Raw genomic sequence first — 22242 nt, forward strand, 5'->3', positions numbered from 1 at the left:
AAGCGGCCGTCTCCTCCACCCTGCTGCATGCTGTAGTAACACTTGACCCCGACTCCAGCTTCGCTCACTTCCCATAACACCCTGCAGCGGTCCCAGGCTTAACATTCCTCTACATTCAGTGAGAGAGTTTTAAGCACCTTTGCCTGTGGAACACCACTTTCAGCCACAGTTCTGCACAGCCAGGCTTGGTTGAGAAGGTGTAGGGCATCAGACTGCTTACAGCTGTTTAGCATGCACTCCCAGCATGGCCACGAACATCTGTCTCCCTTTGGAAGAGCCTATTAACATGTACCTCCAGCAGTGTGCCGCTAACTAGCCATCACTGCAGCAGTCCCCCAACTCCGTGTGAGAGAAACTCTGTGCAGATTTAATCAGAAATCAGTCTGAAATATGGCCTAAAGTCATACTCAAGTCCAGCTGGTAGCTCTAGTGCACAATAATACAGTGTCTAGTAATAGCCAGCACCACAGAGCATGCGAAAGTGGTGCAGCTCCATCATGGGAAAGGAGTGTGAGCTGCTGAGTAACTATGACGCTCCTGACACTGTTCTAATGCAACAGCTTTCTAGTCTATAAACAACTTTTGGAACTAACTTTTTGATCCAACGGCAGATGAAGCAGTAGCTTAGCTAGCCAGGCCTGCCATATAATATTATACTTCTGTCAACAAGTTGCTTTTTCCTAAGATGTTTTGTTGAAATGTTACCGCACACATCGCTAGGTAAAATGCCTTTTCACTTGGTTCTCTTGAAGATATGGTAAGGAAAGTTGGTTCCTATTTAGTTGTACTTTAAAGCATTAGACAGAGGGCAGGTACTCTACAGTGGATATTAAGAAATGCCTAGAATTAGTTATTCTTTCCCCCACAAGGTCTTGTTTCTACCCAACAGAGTGGCAAGTTGCAAACCCGTTACTGTTAAACATTTGCAGCAAACTGTGACAACCCAGCTCGCTGCATTTATTTATCAAGATCCTGACAGCTTGCCTCTTTCAACACCAGCAAAACACTCCCCAGAAGTCAGACCTCAAAGGATCCGGAAGGCTTAGTTCTTGGAAACTGACCATTTATCCATTCCGATGATGACATTGACCAGTGTGTCCAAAAGCCTGGCTCAATTCCCAGAAACTCCTGCGCCTGGCCATCAGATCAGCCTGCCAGTGCCAGGGGTGAAAAGATTATCAGTCATTTAGGAAACAGCAGGTACCATCCTGCTCTGATCACCGCTCCAAAGGCAAAGAAGTAAGTCTGGCGAACCCACAGCTCTTACCAGCGGCACTGGAACATAAGTGAAATTTCCCCACAGGACTGTGCTGTTACCGTAAGTAATAATCAATCACTGCCGAGAAAGCCGCAAAGCCACCGCAGCCAAGGGTCCCTGCTTTTAAACCAGCTGCAATGCAAAAAGGGAAGGGAAAGAATTAGGAATGCCCTGCATTTCTTCCCATTTACTGGCTTATGCTGCTGGCCTTGAAGAGGTCCCAGGATTGCAGATTTTCCATGCAGAGAATCTTGCACTCCAATTATAATTGGATTAGGAGACTTACATGCATCCCAGGAATTTGGCCCACGCTGCACTTGGAACCACAAGGGCTGGGCCTGCGTGCTGAACTAACTGAGCTTTGTTATGGTTTCTCTGCCTCTGAAGGGCTGCAAATGAATATTGCCAGCTCCAATGCAATGGCTGTTTCAACAGCTGGCTGGATTCACTTGGCTCTGATCTCAGCACTACAGGTGACTTACGGTGGTTAAACAGTATGATGGGGACAGAAAGGCAGCAGCTGCTTTAAGAGCTCTAAAAGGATTAGGTCCAGGCCAGACACAGTATAATCGACTTAATTAGGAGCGCTTTCTAGAGCTGTTTGCTTCCATTAATGCTCTTTGAGAAGACTCCTTTGAGGAAGGGAAAAGAAGGCAGAACGCCAACTGTGCTGAAAAGCACCCCAACCCCGTGCTTCAGCACAACCCCAGCTCCCCCTTCCATGCATGTTCTGAACAAGGGAGCATTTGGTGGGTTCTTGCCAAAAGCCCAGGTGATAAGCAGTGACTGGTGCTGGACTAATCCGCATTCTGATGGCTACTAGCTAGACTCACTCTGGGGCGCCAGCCGCTGGTGGTATTTCTTGTGCAATATTCGGGTTGAGGGGTTATTCTACATCTTAACACTGAAAGTTACTCTGAAAACTTTGAATAAAAATGTTTCATTTTTCCATTTGACTGATGCTTGTGTATAGTCCGTTTCACTGTATCTTTTATACAGTCAGCCCTCTGTGTCTGTGTGGGTCTTTCAAACCACAGGAGAAAGTAAAACATTTTAGATGACAGCAAAATATTATATAACCACCAATTAGCAGGGAAGCAGATGCAGCACCTAAAGCTAATTTAACTCATTTTGAACCATTACAAGTTCCATGGTGATGCCCCATTAATACTACGTGGGCGTGTTCTGCACTTGGGATGTCTAGAAAAGACTGCTGTACATCCATGTAGCGGGCAGTTTTGGACAGGGCCAGAGCTAGCACACAACAGTTCAAAGTAAGTGCTACTAACCTCTAAAGCCAATGGCTCCTCCAGTGATGCACCCACTAATAACACTGTTCTTCCAGTCTGATTTTCCACGATACTGTGGAATGGAGAAACGCAATGGAGTGACAGTAGGAAAGAGCACATGGAACTATTAGCATAGCTACTGAATGTCAGGTTTGAGAATAAAAACACTCCTTCACTCCCCTTGACTCACAGCCGAATATGCTTGTCCCTAACTCTCCAGCAGCGTGCAACATTGATGTTTGGTATGAGACTTCTTGGGGGAAGGGGGAGTATTTCCTAAGACACTTAGGGTACATCTACACCACAATGAAACGCCAGTGGCTGGCCTGTATCAGCTGAGTCAGGCTTGCAAGGTTTGGGCTGCGGGGTTATAAAACTGCAGTGCAGACATCCAGGCTCTGGAATGCTGCAAGGGGGAGAGGGTCCCAGAGCCTAGCCTCCAGCCCAAGCCCAACTGTCTACAATGCAGTAGCCCCATAAGCCCAAATCAGCTGACAAGGACCAGCTGTGAGTGTTTTATTACCATGTACACATACCCTTATTCTTCTACATGAGTTAATTACACATTCCAATTAAAATAAAGAAACTTGTTACCTTACTCCTAAGCAAATATGAAAGTCAAGAGTTTTAGCAGTGAGATAAGCAAGGTCACTTTGCTCTCTAGCTACAAAATGAGATCCAGGATATGATCCAGAACTAACCTCCTTTTTGCTTCTAAAATTTTACAGGCATAAACAATTATAGGTTCAGCTGATACTGAGATTTTTTTTTTAAAAAGGGTGTCTAATCTTTAAAAATATAGTCCCCAAAATCACCCATATATTTATCCAGCCTTGGAACTGGAATGATCTTTGTTACCAAGTGTACCCTAACAGGGTTGCAGTGACCCTCCCTTTCTTCCTCTGTGGTAAAATGGTGAAGAGGGTGGTTCTGTACTTTTTTCTGTTATAATAAGGAATCAGAGTCTGGAAAACACTGAAAACTAACAGGCTAGGTGTGCTTCATTTTCCTCCTAGAGCTTTTTTCCATCACCCAAGGTTGCTTTAGTGTAGCTCAAGAGCAAGTTAGTTAGGAACGCACACATGTCAAGGGTTTCTAAAGAATGAAAGCATTTCTGATGGCTACTTACAGACTCTACTAGGCATTCAGTACAGGAGAACATAGCACCCACAATGGCAAAGTTTTTGGCATAGGACATCCCTCGTTGCCCCATATCTTTAAGGACTTCTTTTGCAGTTGGTGTACGATAGGGATCCTTGGGATCAAACCCTACGTTGGTATCGATGCCTGCTGTGAATACACCAAATGCTCCTCCCAAAACAAAACCTAAAGAAGCCAAAAAACCACAGTGAGAACAGAATATTTCCCCACTGATTGTAGCAGTGCAGCACTGCCATCACAACAAACGTCCCAGCATCATGGTACGTTACAGCTTTTAAAAGATGTTTGTGGTCAGGAGAGTGGACTTCCCCCTCCCGTCACATTATGCATCTGAAGTAGTTTGTTTTTTTTTACCCACAAAAGCTTATGCCCAAATAAATCTGTTAGTCTTTAACGTGCCACCGGACTCCTTGTTATTAATAACACAGCGCATCTCCAAGCACCACTTCTGTTACCCTCTGGGGCCAGTAATGGAGAGTCATGTGTACAAAGGGGAAACTGAGGCTCAGGGAGGGAGAAGTAACTGACCCGAATATACAAACAGCCATACTGAGTTAGGCCAATGGCACAGCCAGCCCAGTATCCTGTCTTCTGACAGCAGCCAGTGCTGGATCCTTCAGAGGGAATGAACAGAACAGGGCAATTACTGATCCATCCCGTCACCCAGTCCCTGCTTCTGGCACTCCGAGGTTTAGGGACGGAGACCATGGGGGTTGTGATCCTGATCATCTTGGCTAATAGCCATTGATGGACCTATCCTCCATTAACTTATCTCGTTCTTTTTTGAACCCTGGTACAGTCTTGGCCCTCACAGCATCCTCTGGCAACGCGTTCCAGAGGGTGGCTGTGCCTTGTGCGAAGAGGTATTTCCTTCGCTTTGTTTCAAACGAGCAGCCTGTTCCTTTCACTGGGCGACGCTCCCCGCCCCCCAGTTCTTGTGCTACGTGAATGGGCAAATAACCCTTCCCTATCCAGGCTCCCCACTCCACGCGTGATGCGATAACCCTCCACCTCCCCCCGCGCCCCCGGTCCCAGCCGAGCCCCGGGGCCTCTCCCTGTAACACCGCAGCCCGGCTCAGGGCAGGGGCCCCGCGATCCTGCCCCGGGGCCAGGCAGCTCGAGAGGCGGGAGGGGCGATGGCCGCCCGCCCGCGCGCGCCGCGCCGCACCTCCCACGCAGGCCAGCGCCGCCTTGAAGCCGCAGCTCTCCATGACCCGCTCGATCAGCTTCTGCTCCTCGCTCTTGGGCGGGGCCGGGATGCCCCCCAGCGCGGCGGGGTCCAGGGCCCGGGCCTGGCGGGGCCCCCGCCGCGCCCCCACCAGGTGCTCCAGCAGGAGGCTGTACTGCAGCGGGGCCGGCTCAGGCCCGGGGCCGGCGCGCGCGCTCCCCTCCGGGAAGCGGGCCGCCGCCATGACAGGCCGGGTAAACTCAGTCGTTGGCTCCCCGGCCGTAGATTCCACATTCGGAGTTGGGGATGCTTCTGCCCCGGCCGCCTGTGGTTCCGCAGCGGCCGATTCGACACAGTGTAACTACTCACGGGCGGGGAGCGAGGCCCTCGTCCCAGCGGACTACAACTCCCAGCATGCCCGTCACCGAGGGGCTCAGGCGCGCCGGGATTCACGGCCCTTGTAGCCCGTCTCTAACCACTATGCGCTGTATATCCCAGCGTGCCTTGCAGCAGCCCCCATAAAGAGACTGTGACTCCCGGCGCGCTCGGCCGCTTCAGGCTCCGCTGCGCTCAGGATGATGGGATTTGTAGTCCGGAGAGTCTGAGAGAAAGAACCACATTTCCCAGGGTGCCCCGCGGCGCTAGCCCCCTGGCGGCCGTTGGGACCGTTGCAGAGGAGAGGAAAGGTGCTTGGTGCCAGAGCATCCTTGAGAGGAGGCGGCTGAGGAGGCAGCAGGTGAGCGGGGCTGGGGCGGGCTGACCCCTGGGGCCTGTGGCAGGGGCCGTGGCTCAAGGGCTGTGGGAGGGGCCCTGGTGACTGCCCTGCAATGGGGAGAGCCCCTGGGCCCTCACGCAGAGCGGCCTCCCCACGAAGGCAGCAGGTGCCGTGGTCAGTCAGAGGGCGGGTGTCCCCTCCCGCTCTGGAGCCCTGCAGCCGCCGCAGGCCCAGTGCAGGCGAGTGGCCTTGGGGAAGCCCTGGGTCCCGGTGTGCAAGGCCCCCCCTCTGCTGGCCAGAGGGGCAGGGCTGTCCCGTGGGTGGCTGTCACTGACACCACTGTGTGGTGGCCTTGCTAAGGTGCCCGATCCCAGAGAGAGAGGCTCCACTGCCATTTATGGGTACCTGTCCAGTAGGGTTGGTCACATGTCGCCCCGGGGTCCTACGATGCACCCCCCTGACTTTCTCTTGTCTTCTGGAGGGAGTGGCCTCAGGACGTTGATAGGTCCCAGCATCTGAGGTGGTTGCTTGGGCTAGGACAAGGGCAGCTGTACTCCGCTTCATTTTACATATGTTAGGCAGAGAAACACCAGGTGGACAGATATTGTCCATGCAGGCCCTCAGCTGAGTGAAGTTTGGATGCCCCTGGCATAACATAGCACTCAGGCTTGGCGGTTTGTACAGATCAAGGGGCACTGAGAGTGCATACATCTGTCTTGCAGCCACAAAATGCAATCCTGATTAGTGTCAGATCAGGTAGGGATCTTAACTCTTACACTACTGTTTATTCTGTTTGGCAGAAGCATAGAAACTTCCCACCCTGATAAGCTTAGCCTCTTAAAAGGGAGGCTGTCAGCTAAAATAAATACTTCAGCCATATATACTATTTGTTCATGCGTCATTTTGCTCAGTAGTGGCATAGCTGGACCATTTTCACTTTTTGATTCCCATGCACTAGCATAACTCTGTTGCTAAGCTTGCTGCAGGGAAGGGAAGGATGGGTTTAAAACCAAACAAAATATGTTTGTTGTAGTTCTATGGAAAGTTTTTACTATTAATATATTTAAAAAATCTGCAGCTTTTGGCCTAACCCATAAGGAATAACTGTTATGGTGAGAATGAGATGCTTTGAGGCACTGAATTTCAATAACTTAAAATGTGAGAAAACATTGTAGTGGTTATTTTAAAAAGAATTTATGATCTAAAAGTGACTTATTTCCATGTATCCCTCTGAAAAGCAGACCCATGGTCTGAACTGAGTACAAGTGCACTAGGTGTTCTGTAGTATATTATCCTGGTTTCCTTTTTTTCTTTTACCTCAGCACTGTTACTTGTTTACATTGACACATATATGCAGATCTGGATAATTGTGTGCAAATATATTTAACACTGTACAATGGTTTATTTTCCCCTTCAAATATACGAAGTTGAGCAGAACATCCTGACTTGTGCATTGAGCTCCACTGCCCTCTACTGGCTTCTCAATGCTATTCCCTCTGTAACTGAATGTAGTAGGTCAGGGGTGGGCAAACTTTTTAGCCTGAAGGCCACGTCAGGTTTCCAAAACCGTATGGAGGGTGGAGTAGAGGGAGGGCTGTGCCTCCCCAAACAGCCTGTCCCATGCCCCCTATCTGCCCCTTCCCACTTCCTGTCCCCTAACTGCGCCCCTCAGAACCCCCCACCCATCCAACCCCCCCTTCTCCTTGTCCCCTGACAGCCCCCCAGGACCTCCCACTCCTAACTGCCCCCTGGGACCTCAGCCCTTATCCAACCTGCCCACTCCCTGTCCCCTGACTGTCCCAACCCCTATTCACACCCCCGCCCCCTGACAGGCCCCCCGGACTCCGACGCCTATCAACCCCCCCCCATTCTCTGTCCCCTGACACCCCCTCCAAACCTCCACCCCATCCAATCTCTCCCTGTCCCCTGATTGCCCCTGGGGACCTCCTGCCCCTTATCCACCCCCCCACCCCCTTACCATGCCGCTCAGAGCAGCACGTCTGGCAGCTAGGCTGCCTGGCCAGAGCCAGCCATGCCGCCGCGCTGCCCAACAGGAGCTCGCAGCCCCACTGCCCAGAGCACTGATGGCTCAGCGAGCTGAAGCTGCAGGGGAGGGGGAACAGCAGGGGAGGGGATGGGGGCTAGCATCCCTGGCCGGGAGCTCAAGGGCTGGGCAGGACAGTACCATGGGCCGTAGTTTGTCCACCTCTGCAGTAGGTACTCAAGTCTCTTAGTATAAAAAGGAGGAGCCAGAGTGCTCTTCATGAGGAGAACTGAACTTCAGAACTCACTGCCTCTTTTGATCCAAAATAGCCCATATCTGCTGATCTTCAAGGCACCTGCAAAGCCCACGTATTTCCCTATGATTTTGGGCGAGTGAGAGATGTGTTGAGGGCTGGGACTTGTGCACTTAGAGTTTGGCTCTCTCTGTGGCTGGAGTGTTGTTTTGGTTTATTTTTTCCCAGATCGGTGATTTGGAATTGGAAGGGCGTGCAATTTATTCTTCCTATTTCTGATGTGGTTAGCAGGCATCCACGGTAATGGGGACAGACTCCATTTATTGCCAGAAATTACATGATGATAGTCTTCTGATGTTTACCCCCACAATATCTTTCTTTTCATTACGAATGTTGTCCCCCTTTCCCAGTATCATGCACACATGGGTTTATATTCTGCATGTGAACTAAGACATTTATCTTGCAAATATTTAAGCCTGTGCTTTTCTCTAAGTATGCAAGTTGTCCCATTTACTTTCGTGGACTATTCATATGACTAAATTTAAGTGCTTGCAGGATTGGGGCCTAGATAGTGTGACTGACAATTCTTGCTATGTGGAACGAGTAGAAACCTGCAGTGAACAAGCTGCTCACTCCAAACTTCAAATTCTCTCTCTCAAAAATACTCACTGGATGCTTGCAAATTAGTGCTGTTTGATCCCCTTCAGCACAAGCCTGTCGTCTGAATAACTTGCCTGAAATTACACTGCTGACTAGGGTGACAAGATAGAAAGTGTGAAAAATCAGGATGGGGTTGAGGGGTAATAGGCATCTTTATAAGAAAAAGCCTAAAATATCAGGATTGTCCCTATAAAATGGGAACATCTGGTCACCCTACTGCGGACTTGGAGCTGCTAAGCCCTCAGTATTCAACCTCTGCCAAGAAACCTCAGTTCTGTCGAGAGAGATTACTTTTTTTTTTTTTTACACCTGTGTAGCCCTGACTGGAACTCTTTCAAACATTCTTTTCTCTTTGCCCTGTAATTAAAATGAAATGTGTTATGCATGAAAGGTCAATAGCTATTATGTTTTTATAAAACATATGCACAGTGACTGATCTATACATTTAGGATCTGTTTAGTTTCACTAGAGGGCAGCACATAGGAGTTTTTAGGAGAGAATTGGTCAGTGTCACTGAACCTTTGGAGAATATGGACATGTAGGTCAGTGCCCTGAAGGACAGAGCATTTAAACTATATTTATAATATTCTTGTCTGAAATTCTGATTCTGAAGTATACCTTTCATATAACAGCCAGCTCTGTGCTAGAAGCAGAGTCCCTCTTCTGCATAGACTCGGGTGATTATTTTGGGTATTGCTGCACAGAAAATCTTCACAGCTCTCTAAACCAATCACTCAAATCCCAGAGTTATTCCAGAAGTGACTTCACTGCATGAGAAACAGTTTAGCAATGGAGGCCAAAATAAATAAATTGGTTCCCTCTCTCTGCCCCCTTCATCTTCCCCTTCGCTCCCGGAAAGGCTCCAGCTTTGTAGGTCTCCTGTGACTTTGTGGACAGATAATGAGCTGCAAGTATTTCTGCACAGATGGCTATTTTTGTAGCCTTGACATCCTGAACTGCTGCTACAAGAAGAGCAAAAATTAGCCAAAAAGGAATGTCTTTACATCCAGCACTGTGGTAGCTGAGTCTTAATTTAGGGTATTGCCAGCCCTGAGTGTTGAAAAATCATGAGTCAGGCCTCCAAAATCATATGATTGGCTTGAAAATCATGAGATTTAAAAATAACACATTTGGGGGGCTTTTTATCTGCCTTCTGCTGTTTGTCCTTAGTGGTCATGTTTTCAAGCTTTATCCATAACCATGAGGCTAGACACTCTGTGTGTGTGTGTGTGTGTGTGTGTGTGTGTGTGTGTGTGTGTGTGTGTGTGTGTGTGTGTGTGTGTGTGTGTGTGTGTGTGTGTGTGTGTGTGTGCGCGCGCGTGCTTAATGAAAACTGAGAGTCTCATCTACTAACATGACTCCAGGGTCTGGAGCTTTAAGTAAAACACTAAATATCACAATACTCATGATAAAATCCCAAGAGCTGGCAGCTCTAAGTATCAAAGCTAGATAGGCTGGTTGCTGAGAAGCTGCTTCCCCACATGTCCCTCTCCATGACCATGAGCCCGCTGAATGTCTGCAGAGAGCTCTGGCTGTTGCACTGATGTGGTTTAGAGCAGCATTTCTCAATGACTGGTCCGTGGACTGGCACCGGTCCTTGAAATCTCCCTGACACAGTTTTGGAAGGCAGCAAGCCAGTCCTTGGTATCTAAAAAGTGGAGAAACACTGGTTTAGAGTATGATCCCAGCTGGGACTTCTACCCTTCTTTGGAAGCAGGAAGTGCCTTTGCAAATAAAAAACATTGTTGGTAGGTGTCACGGAGTGTGGCGGAGTCCGGGCCCTGCGACCTCCACTTCCTGCGATTCACCGTGACTCTTAGCCAGCCAGTAAAACAGAAGGTTTATTAGACAACAGGAACACATTCCCAAGCAGGGCTTGTAGGTACAACCAGGACCCCTCAGTCAGGTCCCTCTAGGGGGCAAGGATCTTAGACCCAAGACCTGGGTTCCCTGTCTCTTCCCAGCCAGCCCAAAACTGACACTAAAAACCTCTCCAGCAGGCTCTCCTCCTTTGTCCAGTTTCCTGGGCAAAGGTGTTGACTCCCCCCACCCCACTTCCTGGCTCAGGTTACAGGCTCAGGTCCTGTCCCTCACCTAAAGTCACCCCCTGCTCTCCCATCCCCCATGCAGACAGTCCCTACTGCTTCACAGTAGGTTTTATGGCAGTTTGCAAAGCAGGTGGTGTCAAGCCAAATTCTGGTTGAGGTGGCTTATTTCGCAGTTGGGAATCCATGTCCTTCTTTTCTACTGTTGACTCGGGGTCTATTCCACTTTTTTTAAAAAACTTTTTTGCTGCATTCTTAAAAAATCGGTCCAGTGGATAGAGCAGGAAATTGGGAGCCAGGACTCTTGGGTTCTATTCCCAGTTCTTAGTCATTGACACTAAGGAAGTTATTTACCTCACTGTTCAGACATCTATAATGTGGTGATGACGATACTTTAACTAATTTGTTTACTGTTTGTGGAGTGGTTTCATATCCTTGGATGGAAGGCTCAAGACAAGGCACAGTATCTAGTGAAATCTGCCTGCTCTCTGAATTCAGCAACTGAAAGCAAAGTTGCTTCATCTTCTGAGCCTCACTCTATTTGTTCATAAAATGCAAACCAAAGCTCAGAGTAGGCTGAGGAGGGGATTACTTCTCTATTGAACTGACAGGGCTTGCCAAGCTGATAACAGTTGTAATTATTCTGCTGCACCACCAACATATCCATAAAGACTTAGGCTGTAGACCACGAGGGCAGGGATTTGAGAGTTAAGGCTGAAAAGACAGGATGGTGAACTAAGCTCCTGACTCAGGTTAGCATAAGACAGACTGTTTACATTTTTTTTTCAAAGCCTTTTCTTAGGACCAGCTGGGCTTGCTCCATGTGACTGCGTTTTGCAATTTGGCAGGAAGCACGAGACTTGGGTTTGGGGAATGTTTGTCTGAACCTTCCTGTTTTCTCTCTCTGTGTCTAATTTATTGCAAGTATTTTGTATTAAGCCCTTTGAAGAGTGAGACCCTCTACTGTGCAGGGTATCTGTGCTTTTCATTTGGTCCACTCCCATCTCTATCACTCCCTTCACCCTGATATCAGAGATAATTGTGTTTTCACCCAATGATTAACAATTTTAAAAGTATGTAACATCTCGTAACTTGAGTGCTTAAAAAATGTGTCTCAAGTTTTCTGATGTCACCTCCCAGGGAAGTAAGCTGCTGTTATAGGACCCTGAGTTCTCTTTCAAGAAACCTGGTTTAGTCCAGAGAGAAGTCGATGTAGGAGGGCAAGTGCTGGGGGGAGAGGTGCAGTGAAAAGGCAAAGGAATCCTCAGTTTGGTAAATGACTTTCAGGCTTTGTCAAGCTGCTGAGATGCTCCTGATATTAAGGACCAGGGGCCCAGTCCTGCAATCCCTCTGTGTGGAACTCCCATGGAATCCATATGGAACACAACAGATTAAAAACGAAACAATATGTTACATTTCTATCTCCAATTAATGAAAAAGATTAATTTAACTCACTGCAGGTACCTGCTCAGGTACCTTCAGGTATGGATCTACCCACCCAACCTACCCTGTAACAAGGAATGGGGCACCATTTCCCTTGGGCCAGATCATACCCACTAGACTTGCACACAGATGGGACCCTTTATAGTTAGATTTACCCTCCCCTGTGCTGTAATGGTGAGAGCTGTCATCTCCAGGACACCTTCCCCTTCACCATTTCTGGACCCCATGCAGTCGGATTGGATGGAAAGGACCAGTTCTAGGAGAAAGCACATCATCCATTGCCTCCGTCTGAATTCCATCTCATGCAGAATCCCCTTTGATGTGAGGAACCTCCTTAAAGTGAGGTTCAGAGGGCAGGGCCGTCCCTGGCAGCCCATCACCAAGGAAGGATAAACAGCAGCACACTCTGGAATGATTTATTTGGTGGCACTCATACAGTGTCTGATCACAAGCTAAAATTTTTCGTATCTCAATCTTGTAATAGCCCAAGTGAAATATTGCCCTTTCAGTGACTCAAAAATATTTCACAAAAATATGATTAGGTATCCAAATCTGCAGGTTCCTCTTGCTTGTGAATGGGTCAAAATCTGTGACTATTTAAAGGCCTCTAAGTCTTTTATTATATTTTTAGCAGTGTTTTATTCTGCGGTGACTAAGCTGCAGCTATTGCAATGAGGCGTTCAGAACCAAAATATTCCTCTGAATGAGTTCGCTTGAAATAGCTCATTTGGTGAGCTGCTCTTCCCTTTTTGGATTTGGATAGAATGGGAATTCTGGACTCCAACTCAACGGTGCTGTAAGCCGGTACATCTCCAATGTAGACTCCAATGCTCCAGCAATAAATTTGTGCCCTCTGGTTCTAAGCCTTTTGTGTCTCCATCATCTGAAAGCTTCCTGGTGTGTAACTGATGTGATTATGAGTGAGTTGCCTTTAAATAGCCATTAACTCTAACGGTCACCATGGTGACTGCTGTACCAAAGCCTCTTGCTGGTAGGTTGCCCGGCTCCCTGAGTTATTACAGTTTAATGCTCAGAGCCTGTTGGATTCACAATTGGGCAGAGGTCACAAATGTCAGAAAGGAAAAAACTATATATTTTAAATCTTTATGGAAGGGAATCTTAATGCTAGTGAAAGGACTGGGATTGACAGCCCAAGAGACTGATGACCTTGGCCCACAGAAAAGGGACTTAATGGGCAGTGGTGGAGCAACTTTTCCCCATCCACTACCCCCTCCCCAGTCTGCTCCAACCCTGCTCAGGAGCAATCTAGTAGAGGGTGGGACAACACCAGTCTCCGTGGCTGATTCAGTGCTTAGCCTTTCTCCAATAACAAGGTAACAAGGGAAATGGTGTTACTCTAGTTGTGAGGTGGATAACACAAGCAAGCTTAGACTCACCAGCTCATTGAACCTTGGTCACCAAACAACCACCAGATTGTAATGCTTTTCAGTCACTATCCACCTGGGCCAGATTTCAGCTAGAGAGCTGGACAGGAAGGGCCTGATCCAAAGCCCACTGAAGACAAAGGAAAGACTCTCATTGCCTTCAATAGGCTTTGGACCAGATCCTAAGGTTCTCTATCTCCTTAACAGTAAGAACATTGGCTATGTTTTCTATTTAATTTGAGGAACAAATAATTCTTTGTTCTATGGAGATGTCTAGCTCTTTGGTTAAACCATGTTTAACTCTGCATTTGTCTCTTCCTCTCCATTTCCTGAGGGCTGTTTGAACTAATCAGTGGACTGAACATGGGCTGGGAGGTAGGAGTTCCTAAGCGATAATTACACTGCAGTGATAAAGTCACTTTCAAGTTACTAGCTAGGCACAAATCTGCTCACCCATCTGCTCTGATGATGGAGGAAAAAGAGTGACATTGGAGTTGCCTAGGCAAATGAGGAGAGAGAAGAGTTGCCAAGGCTGATTTAGTTTCTTTGTTTCCTCATTGGTAACAATGGGAATAAAAATACTGATTCCTCTACCTCACAGATTGTCAAGAGTTAACATTTACAGGTCTTGGAGGAGGAAAACCCTTTAAGTGCTAAGGAATTCTATCACTGGACTGCTTGCTACATGGCTTCCCACTTTTCTGTGCACCCATGCTATGCCCTTCGCACTTCTCTAACCTTCTTGCTCTGCTCCTCCAGCCGCTCTGCACAGTGAGCTTAGTGCCCTGCCCTGTTGTCCCTCACAGCCTCTTTTTCCCCTTGCTGTTCTTGCTGCTCTACCCGCCTGCCTTTTTACACCTTTGGTCTTGCATGGCCTCTGTTCAGCTTTCTTAAGGTGGCATGCCTGTGCATACTCAGTGATTTCTTCCATTCTGATACCCTTTTGGCTCTCGTGGGATTTTGTTCAGCTTTTTCTGTCTAGCAAACTGTCCCCAAACTTGGTTGAATATATCTTCCTCTGGCTTTATGTTCTGACAATCTTGCATCTTATTTCCTCTTTGAATCTTTGCTGGAGACTTGAATTAGTCACTGGCTTTTCAGGGAACTTTGAGAGCTGAGAGTGCTTGCTCTAGTCCCAATGGATCAGTCCCAGTTCTATAAACTATGATTTTTTTATTTTTTTTTCATAGCTTGGGCCTGGGCTACACTAGTGTGTTTGCGGGGTTCTAACTAAGATACGCAACTTAAGCTAAGCGAATAGCGTCGCTGAAGTCGAAGTATCTTAGTTCTACTTACCTAACCTCGACTCCGCTTACTGCTCCTGCTGAGGTGAAGTATGGGCGTCGATTAGCGGATTGATTTATTGCTTCCAGACGAGATGCGATAAATCAATACCTGATACATTGAACACTACCTGCCAATCTGGCGGGTAGTATAGCCATACCCTTAGACCAGGCCTGCACAACATGCGGCCCGCAGAGCCTCACTGTGCGGCCCGCGGGGGGATTCTAAATCCCCCACACACAACGCTCTGCGGGCAGCCCAGAGCCCTTTAAATCCCAGCCGCGGCAGGTAGTCAGAAGGCTCTGGGCTGCCTGCAGTGGCGGCGAGCCCAGAGCCCTTTAAATCCCAGCCGCGGCCGGGAGTCAGAGGGCTCTGGGCTGCCTGCAGAGATTCCCAGCCGTGGCTGATATTTAAAGGGCTCAGAGCTCCCCTCCGGCTTCGGGCACCCCAGAGCCCTTTGAATCCCGGCCGCGGCTCCAGCGGTGGGGCGGCAGCTGGGATTTAAAGGGCTCAGGGCTCCCCACAGTGACCGGCAGCCCAAAGCCCTTTGAATCCCTGCCCACGGCCGCTGATTGCCCCCTCCGCATACCCCTGCCCCAACTGCCCCCCAGGACCCCCACCCCCTATCTAAGCACCACTCGTCCTTGTCGCTTGATACCCCTCTCCCGAGACCCCTGCCACTAACTGCCCTCCAGGACCCTACCCCCTATCTGAATGCCGCTGCTCCTTGTCCCCCGATTGCCCCCTCCTGAGACCCCTGCCCCTAACTGCCCCTTGAGACCCCAGCCCCTATCTAAGCTTCCCTTCTCCTTGTCCCCAACTGTCCCCTCCTGAGACCCCCCCCAAATTCCCCCCAGGACCCCACCCACTACCTGTCCCCCGATAAACCCCTGGAACTCCCATGTCTATCCAACTGCTGCCTGTCCCCTGACTGCCCCCCCGAACCTCCGCCCCATCCAACCCTCCCTGTCCCTTGACTGCCCCCTGGAACCCCCTACCCCTTCTCCAACCCCCAGCCCCCTTATCATGCCACTCAGACCAGCGTGTCTGGCGCTGTGCAGCTCCAGACAGTTGCTGCTATGCTCCCCCGCGGAGCCCACAGCCAGTCCCCCCCTCCCCAGCACCTGCCTTCCAGATTTGAACACCTCAACATTCAGGAGTGCTCAAGCTCAGTTTGGGCAGCTGTTACTTCATTTCTCCCAAATCAAATATAGTGATCCACTGTAACTTGCTGTAGAAGAAGTAGGATAAAATTGAGCAAGAAATGCTTGTTAGGACTGGAATTGTTATTTTCAACAGCCATTGCCTTTTTGTTTGTTTAAAAGGAAGACAGTGATACTGCATTGGCAAATTCCCTATAGAAAGAAAGAATGAAACAAAAGAATAATAAAGGCACCTCAACTTTTCCTCATTTATGGAGGACAGTCTTATAATATGCATCCAGATATCCTCCAATCACAGAAGCTGAAAATTGTTCTAGTTCACTGCAGCTCTGTAACCATATGGGAACCAATCCTGTCTGTGTTCTGTGCACATCCAAAATTCCTGCTGAATGACCTGCCCTGAGAGCGAGTTACCAGTGAGCCAGGGCTGGGGCGGCAGGAGGTGTGGCGGGGGGGGGGGGAGCCCAGGGCTGGCGCAGCAGCGGGGTAGGGGGAGAGCACTGGTGGGGAAGCTCAGTGCTGGGGCAGCAGGGGGTGTGGGTGGATGGGGGAACCCAGGACTGGGGCAGCAGGAGGGTACAGGGGGGAACCCAGGGCTGGGACGGGGGGCAGCCAAATTTTTTTTTGCTTGGGGTAGCAAAAAATCTAAAGCCGGCCCTGCCGGGTTCCCCCAGCCCCCGGAGCCCCGGGCCCTTTAATTTTACCCTGAGAGCTCCCAGCCACCTCTTCAGCTGGGAGCCCCTGGTTGATTAAAGTATCACCTCCCCACCCCCAGCCTTCCTTTTTGGCCCACAGCTATTTTTGTGGGGCGGCGCTAGGGAAAGAGAGTTTGTTTCCGCATGGCTGGGCGGCCCTGGGGCGGGGTGTTTCTGCGGGGCCTGGAGGTTTCGGCCCTCCTCTGTTTTCTTTGGAGTAATGTGGCCCTCGCCGCTTTACAAGTTGTGCAGGCCTGCCTTAGACAGAGACTAAGAGAGAGGATGTGTGAATGTAATGATATGTGTTAGCACCAGGATCCTGGCCATGTTTCATTTATATGAATTACATTTTACATAACTAGATCTACCCCAATTTTCCCCTCTTAAATGTTACTGTATAATATTGTTGGTCTAAAGCTAGTCATATCCAGAGGCAGATGTGAGTACCCGATTTATCGCCCGTGAAATGCTTTGGGTTCCTTTAGGATTCAAGGAGCTATAGAAATGCAAGGAGATTATTATTTTGTTCCTTATCACACTGAGCCCACCTACGTGCAACATCTTTTGTTTCCCCGGGAGTCAGAAAGCTTATACTATATGTAGGTTGCTAGGACTTCATTCTAGCTACTTTCTTGCTTCTCTGCTCATTGTGTCTGTTGCCTTCAGATTTTGAAGGGTTTGAGTGGTATTTCTATTTGTAAATCAGGCTGATGTTCAAGGTAACTGTGCTAGAAAACAGGAGGATGAGTCCTTGACCTTGTGTAATAATCCACTTTCAATTTCTGGGTCTTGTGTTTTGATGACAGCTCATGTGATCAGTATAGCTGGAGCAGATAGTATTGTGTACATCTGTGAAGAATAGACTAGCCATTTGTTTTAAGGAGAAATTCATGCTGCTGACATGTGAATCCTGAAAGTGGAAGTGTCTGCTCCTAGTTGCTTCAGGGAACAATCAGTTTCACACATACAGAATGGGAGGAGACTGTCTAGGAAGGAGTATGGCAGAAAGAGATCTAGGGGTCATAGTGGACCACAAGCTTAATATGAGTCAACAGTGTGATACTGTTGCAAAAAAAGCAAACGTGATTCTGGGATGCATTAACAGGTGTGTTGTAAACAAGACACGAGAAGTCATTCTTCCGCTTTACTCTGCGCTGGTTAGGCCTCAACTGGAGTAGTGTGTCCAGTTCTGGGCACCGCATTTCAAGAAAGATGTGGAGAAATTGGAGAGGGTCCAGAGAAGAGCAACAAGAATGATTAAAGGTCTTGAGAACATGACCTATGAAGGAAGGCTGAAGGACTTGGGTTTGTTTAGTTTGGAAAAGAGAAGACTGAGAAGGGACATGATAGCAGTTTTCAGGTATCTAAAAGGGTGTCATCAGGAGGAGGAAGAAAAGTTGTTCCCCTTAGCCTCCAATGATAGAACAAGAAGCAATGGGCTTAAACTGCAGCAAGGGAGATTTAGGTTGGACATTAGGAAAAAGTTCCTAACTGTCAGGGTAGTTAAACGCTGGAATAGATTGCCTTGGGAAGTTGTGGAATCTCCATCTCTGGAGATATTTAAAGAGTAGGTTAGATAAATGTCTATTAGGGATGGTCTAGACAGTATTTGGTCCTGCCACGAGGGCAGGGGACTGGATTCGATGACCTCTTGAGGTACCTTCCAGTCCTAGAGTCTGAGTCTATGAGTACTTGTATAAGGTGAATAGAAAAATACTATTTATAGACTCATAGTTTCCTTTCTCTATCATTTTTACAGTGCAGATATTTGTAATAAATATTAAATGAGCACTGTACACTTTGTATTCTGCATTTTCAGATATACTGATTTCTATTAAAACATAGAACATCCAAAATACTGAATAAATTTCAATTAGTATATATTGTTTAACAGTGCAATTAATGACAATCTTTTTAACCCCAATTATTATTTTTTTGCATTAATCACTGAGTTAACTGAGATTAATTGACAGCCCTAGTTGCAATGTTATTGCTGTTAACATTTCAAACAGCTTTTGGGAGTCAGAGCTGGTCTGGTAACTGAAGTGTTTTCATATGCTATGTCGTTTAATATGTGCAGTGAGGAATGATTTTCCACCCAACAATACACAAGTCTGACACTGCACTGGGAAGTCCTGGTGAATTAACTGAGAGTGGCAGTTGAATCACCTATGCTACAAGATGGAGTTGCATCCTTATGTATATTTGTGAAAAGGTGGTCTTCCCACCCTGCTTGAAAATGATCAATACTTCACTTGCTGTGTAGGTTCAAAACTTCTCCCTTTCTGACATCTGGCTCTGTTAACAAGGTAATGCAACAAATTCCATCCAAGCCTTTTCCTTTGGCGTGACCATTCCTAGCACAGTTCAGCTCAGCCCCAGGCCCTAGATACCTCTCTCCAGAGGGGATATTCCTAGCTCCTTTGGGTGGGTTAATAAGCTGCACCTGCCACAATGAGTCAGTAGGGCTTAATTAGTATCTCCCTCCAGGGTTCCAACACCTGCTCACAGGGTGGGTTGGCAGAAGAACCTAGCTACCCTGTTATAGAACAGAAAGGCTTTTTACCTGCCAGGACTTGAATGAATGGTTCTGTGTTTTCCCCTGCTACAACTGGTGTCAGTAATGATACCCAATGTAGGACAAGGAGCTGTGTTCCTTAGGTGCCACCAATAGTAGCTAAGCAAGTGCAAAGCCACATGAGCTGTGGTGCAGTGCAGAGGTGGGCAAACCATCTGGGTAAAACATGTGCGAAGATGTAATCTTCAGAGTTTTGTTTTGTTTTTTGTAAGTGCTTCTTTACTGGTGGGGTTTTTCCTTCTCCATATAGTCCCTTACTCATTTGAATCTTAAATGGTTCTGTTCTTGTAAGTAGATGCATTTGTTACCTGTTAATGTTCTGTTTGGGAATCAGAAAGGGGTGCTGAAAACTGCTGGAATCTCTTACAGATCCTTATAATTTTGAAAACAAATTCATTTCTCAGTTCACATGTCTTTCCTGGTGTTTCTCTGTTCTTTGATGTTTCAGTATGCTTTACTTTACTTTTCTAAAATCTCAACAATGCAGAACAAAGGAAACTGTCTGGTTATCTGCCTCCAACAGTCTCTTCCCTGTCACTCCTATGTGAGATTTCTAACAATCCTGCACTCTCCAGCAGTTGTAGGTGAAAGCTACTGGCTGTGGCATAGGCTGAGCTCACTGGGTGTCTGAGTGGGAACCTGGACCTGTGTAACATTCCCCTAAACACTAGAAATTCTTGAGTTCTTCAAGTGCATTGAGGAGAGAGGTCTATATGTTAACTGGTGAGATATTTGCCTATTCAGGCTTGACAAAGCTCTGGCTGGGATGATTTAGGTGGGAATTGATCCTGCTCTGAGCAAGGGGGTGGACTAGATGACCTCCTGAGGTCCCTTCCAACCCTGATATTCTGATTCTAGGTCTGCACTGTGATGGAGTAGGGGCTGTCTGCATGGGGGATGGGAGAGCAGGGGAGGACTTTAGGGGATGGACTATACCTGAGCCTGTAACTGAGCTAGGCAAGGGGGGTGGGAGGTCAACACTTTTGCCCAGGAAGCTAGACAAAGGAAGGGGCCTGCAGGAGGGAGTTAGTTTCAGTTTTGTTTTGGGGCTGTGTGGGTGGAATTCAGGGTATCCTAAGCTGGGATCCAAGCACCCTGAAACTCCAGAAGGACTCGATTGAGAGGTCCTGACTGTGCCTGCAAGCTCTGCTGTAACCTGTGTTCCTGTTGTCCAATAAACCTTCTGTTTTACTGGCTGGCTGAGAGTCTCTGTGGGGTCCCAGGAAGAGGAGTGCAGGACCGGACTCCCCCACACTCCATGACATGTACACACAGACATCTCGCACTGGTTGTGCCCTTACAGGCAACAGCCCTTGGAGTTCACTCTTTACATCCACCCTTTTGATTAGCATCATCTTGTTTACCAAGCAGCAGGGTGTTTTCAGCAAAATGGAAGCTGATTTGCCCCATGATTCATTCTGCACATGGGCTGCTAGTGCCTTGAACTTCCTTCCTGTCATCAGCAATGAAACTGAGAAAAGAAAAATAAAGAGGAGTTGGTATCGGATCTGCACAGCGAGGAAAAGGGCAGGGTGAATTATAGCCCCAAAGCCACAGCCCAACTCCAACTAATACCCACTCTGCCTGCTGACTTTCCCTTGTAATTACCTCTGGGTTTTATATCTGCAGACAATAATGTTCCATGCTTCACAACTGAATTAGAGACTCCCTTGAAAACCACACTGATGTTGACATCACAGCCTTGTTTATGGAATGTCTCTTTGTAACTAGGGCTTTTGCACATACAAGTGCAGTTTGTAAAAGCCTATCTTTTGGTTCAAGTTGTGCATTTGCCCTCTTCTGTTCCCTGTATAAGTCTCTTTTCCACCTCCATATTTAGAGACACCTGCCTCCCAACTCGAATCCAGCTTTTGATCTTTTCCCTCACACTGTGCCTTAAACAAGATTGTGGCTGAAAAAGAGCATGCCCAGTGCATGCCTCAGCATACAATGTTTAATTTCCTGGGGCCCTGTGTTGTTATGGTGCACTGTCTGGCAGGGTTTGTTCATCATAATGCTGTGCATAACACATTGCTATAATTCTGCTCCTGCTGTGTAAGTGATCAGATTGTGCCCAGTGGCATGTGTGTTCTAGGAGATTAGAGTTATAAAGTGGGTGGGAGACAATAGATGAGTGTGTGTGCGCGCATGCACAATTTGCTAGCTCTGCCTCTGTCTGCAGTTGCACATTTGGTTGACATCTATTTCAGACGTGAATCTTGCTGATTCTTTGTTTTAATTTTAAATTACTTTCATATCCTCACTTCACACCCCTGCTACTGGGTGAAAGGAAGGACGGTTAATGCTCTGGCCTGGAACTCAGGAGGTCTGGCTTCTTATGCTAATCCTGCCACAAACTTCCAGTGTGATTTAGTGCAAGTCATTTAATCTCTCTGTGCCTTGGCTCCTCAGCTGGCAAATGGATAAATTCTTTAGTGTATGTCAGGTGCTTAGGTAAATATAGTGATGAATGCCATAGAAAAGGGTACTAATAAATACTGTAGATTTGTTGGGTTTGGGGGGATTGTGTGGCACAGTTACTCTGTAATATCCAATGTACCAAAACACTAGTGGGCAAGCGTTGTGGCTTTTTCCTACTCATGCTGAGCATTTTCAGCATTGGGTTTTGGTCAAGTGATATCCGACACAACTAAAAATATCTTTTTTAATTCTACTGAGCTGATAGTCTGGGGCTGGTTTCCCACTGAGCCCCATATGAACTCACCCCAAGCAATGACAAAGAGACAATGTGCTTCAGTCCAAAAAATGTGTGTGTGTATTTTCAAACTGGGAACTTTTTTGTGGTGGTACATGTTGGCCTGGTGTCTCTGGCACTTACTATTGGTTTTGATTCCGCCATTTTGCAGTTTGCCCTTTCTGGTTCTGAAAGCTGCCCAAAGTTGACATGGAGCAGAGATTTGAGTGCTGTCCCTATGTATTGCAAACCTGAGTGATTGTCCATACATTTATCACCAAAAATAATATGATTTGCCTCCCAGGAAGAGGAGCAGAATTCATTTATAGTAATTTGTTAATATGAATGCCAGAAGGTACTGCCTTCTGATTATAGCTTGTGACTGGGAGAGGTCTCAGAAGCCTCATAGCACATAAAAAAGTAAGGATGGATAAGCTCTATTATCTGTGGTCACCTAGTCTGTCCC

At 47.6% G+C, this 22242-nt stretch overlaps 2 protein-coding genes across 3 annotated transcripts in view; one reads left to right on the forward strand and one right to left on the reverse strand.

Moving 5' to 3' along the window:
- Nucleotides 1-909: 909 nt before the first annotated feature.
- On the reverse strand, nt 910-5135 carry TIMM22 (translocase of inner mitochondrial membrane 22). Of its 2 annotated transcripts, XM_030537141.1 has the most exons (5): nt 4877-5135; nt 3677-3873; nt 2548-2620; nt 1268-1390; nt 910-1151 (listed from the first exon to the last, which is right to left on the reverse strand). In XM_030537141.1, exons 1-4 carry the CDS (start codon nt 5118-5120, stop codon nt 1314-1316), a joined length of 591 nt encoding a protein of 196 aa, XP_030393001.1. In that variant the 5' UTR covers nt 5121-5135; the 3' UTR covers nt 910-1151; nt 1268-1313. The 2 variants fall into 2 exon arrangements, with proteins under 2 accessions (XP_030393001.1, XP_030392999.1); XM_030537139.1 differs by having other exon boundaries at nt 910-1390.
- Nucleotides 5136-5489: 354 nt separating this feature from the next.
- Nucleotides 5490-22242, forward strand: part of SPECC1 (sperm antigen with calponin homology and coiled-coil domains 1) — a 160978-nt gene continuing 144225 nt past the window's right edge. The window contains exon 1 of the mRNA XM_030537135.1: nt 5490-5612. The gene's annotated coding sequence lies outside the window, so the exon portion shown is untranslated. The remainder of the gene's footprint in view (nt 5613-22242) is intronic.

The sequence above is a fragment of the Gopherus evgoodei genome, chromosome 17 (assembly GCF_007399415.2).
Source record: "Gopherus evgoodei ecotype Sinaloan lineage chromosome 17, rGopEvg1_v1.p, whole genome shotgun sequence".
Lineage (NCBI taxonomy): Eukaryota > Metazoa > Chordata > Testudines > Testudinidae > Gopherus > Gopherus evgoodei.

Coding starts and splice junctions, on each gene's coding strand:
- TIMM22 (XM_030537141.1), bottom strand. CDS start 5,120: ATGGCGGCGGCCCGCTTCCCGGAGGGGAGCGCGCGCGCCGGCCCCGGG. Junction 3,874..4,876: donor GGCGCTGGCCTGCGTGGGAG/GTGCGGCGCGGC, acceptor TGGCTTCTTTAG/GTTTTGTTTTGGGAGGAGCA. Junction 1,391..2,547: donor AGGAGCCATTGGCTTTAGAG/GTTAGTAGCACT, acceptor TTTGCATTGCAG/CTGGTTTAAAAGCAGGGACC.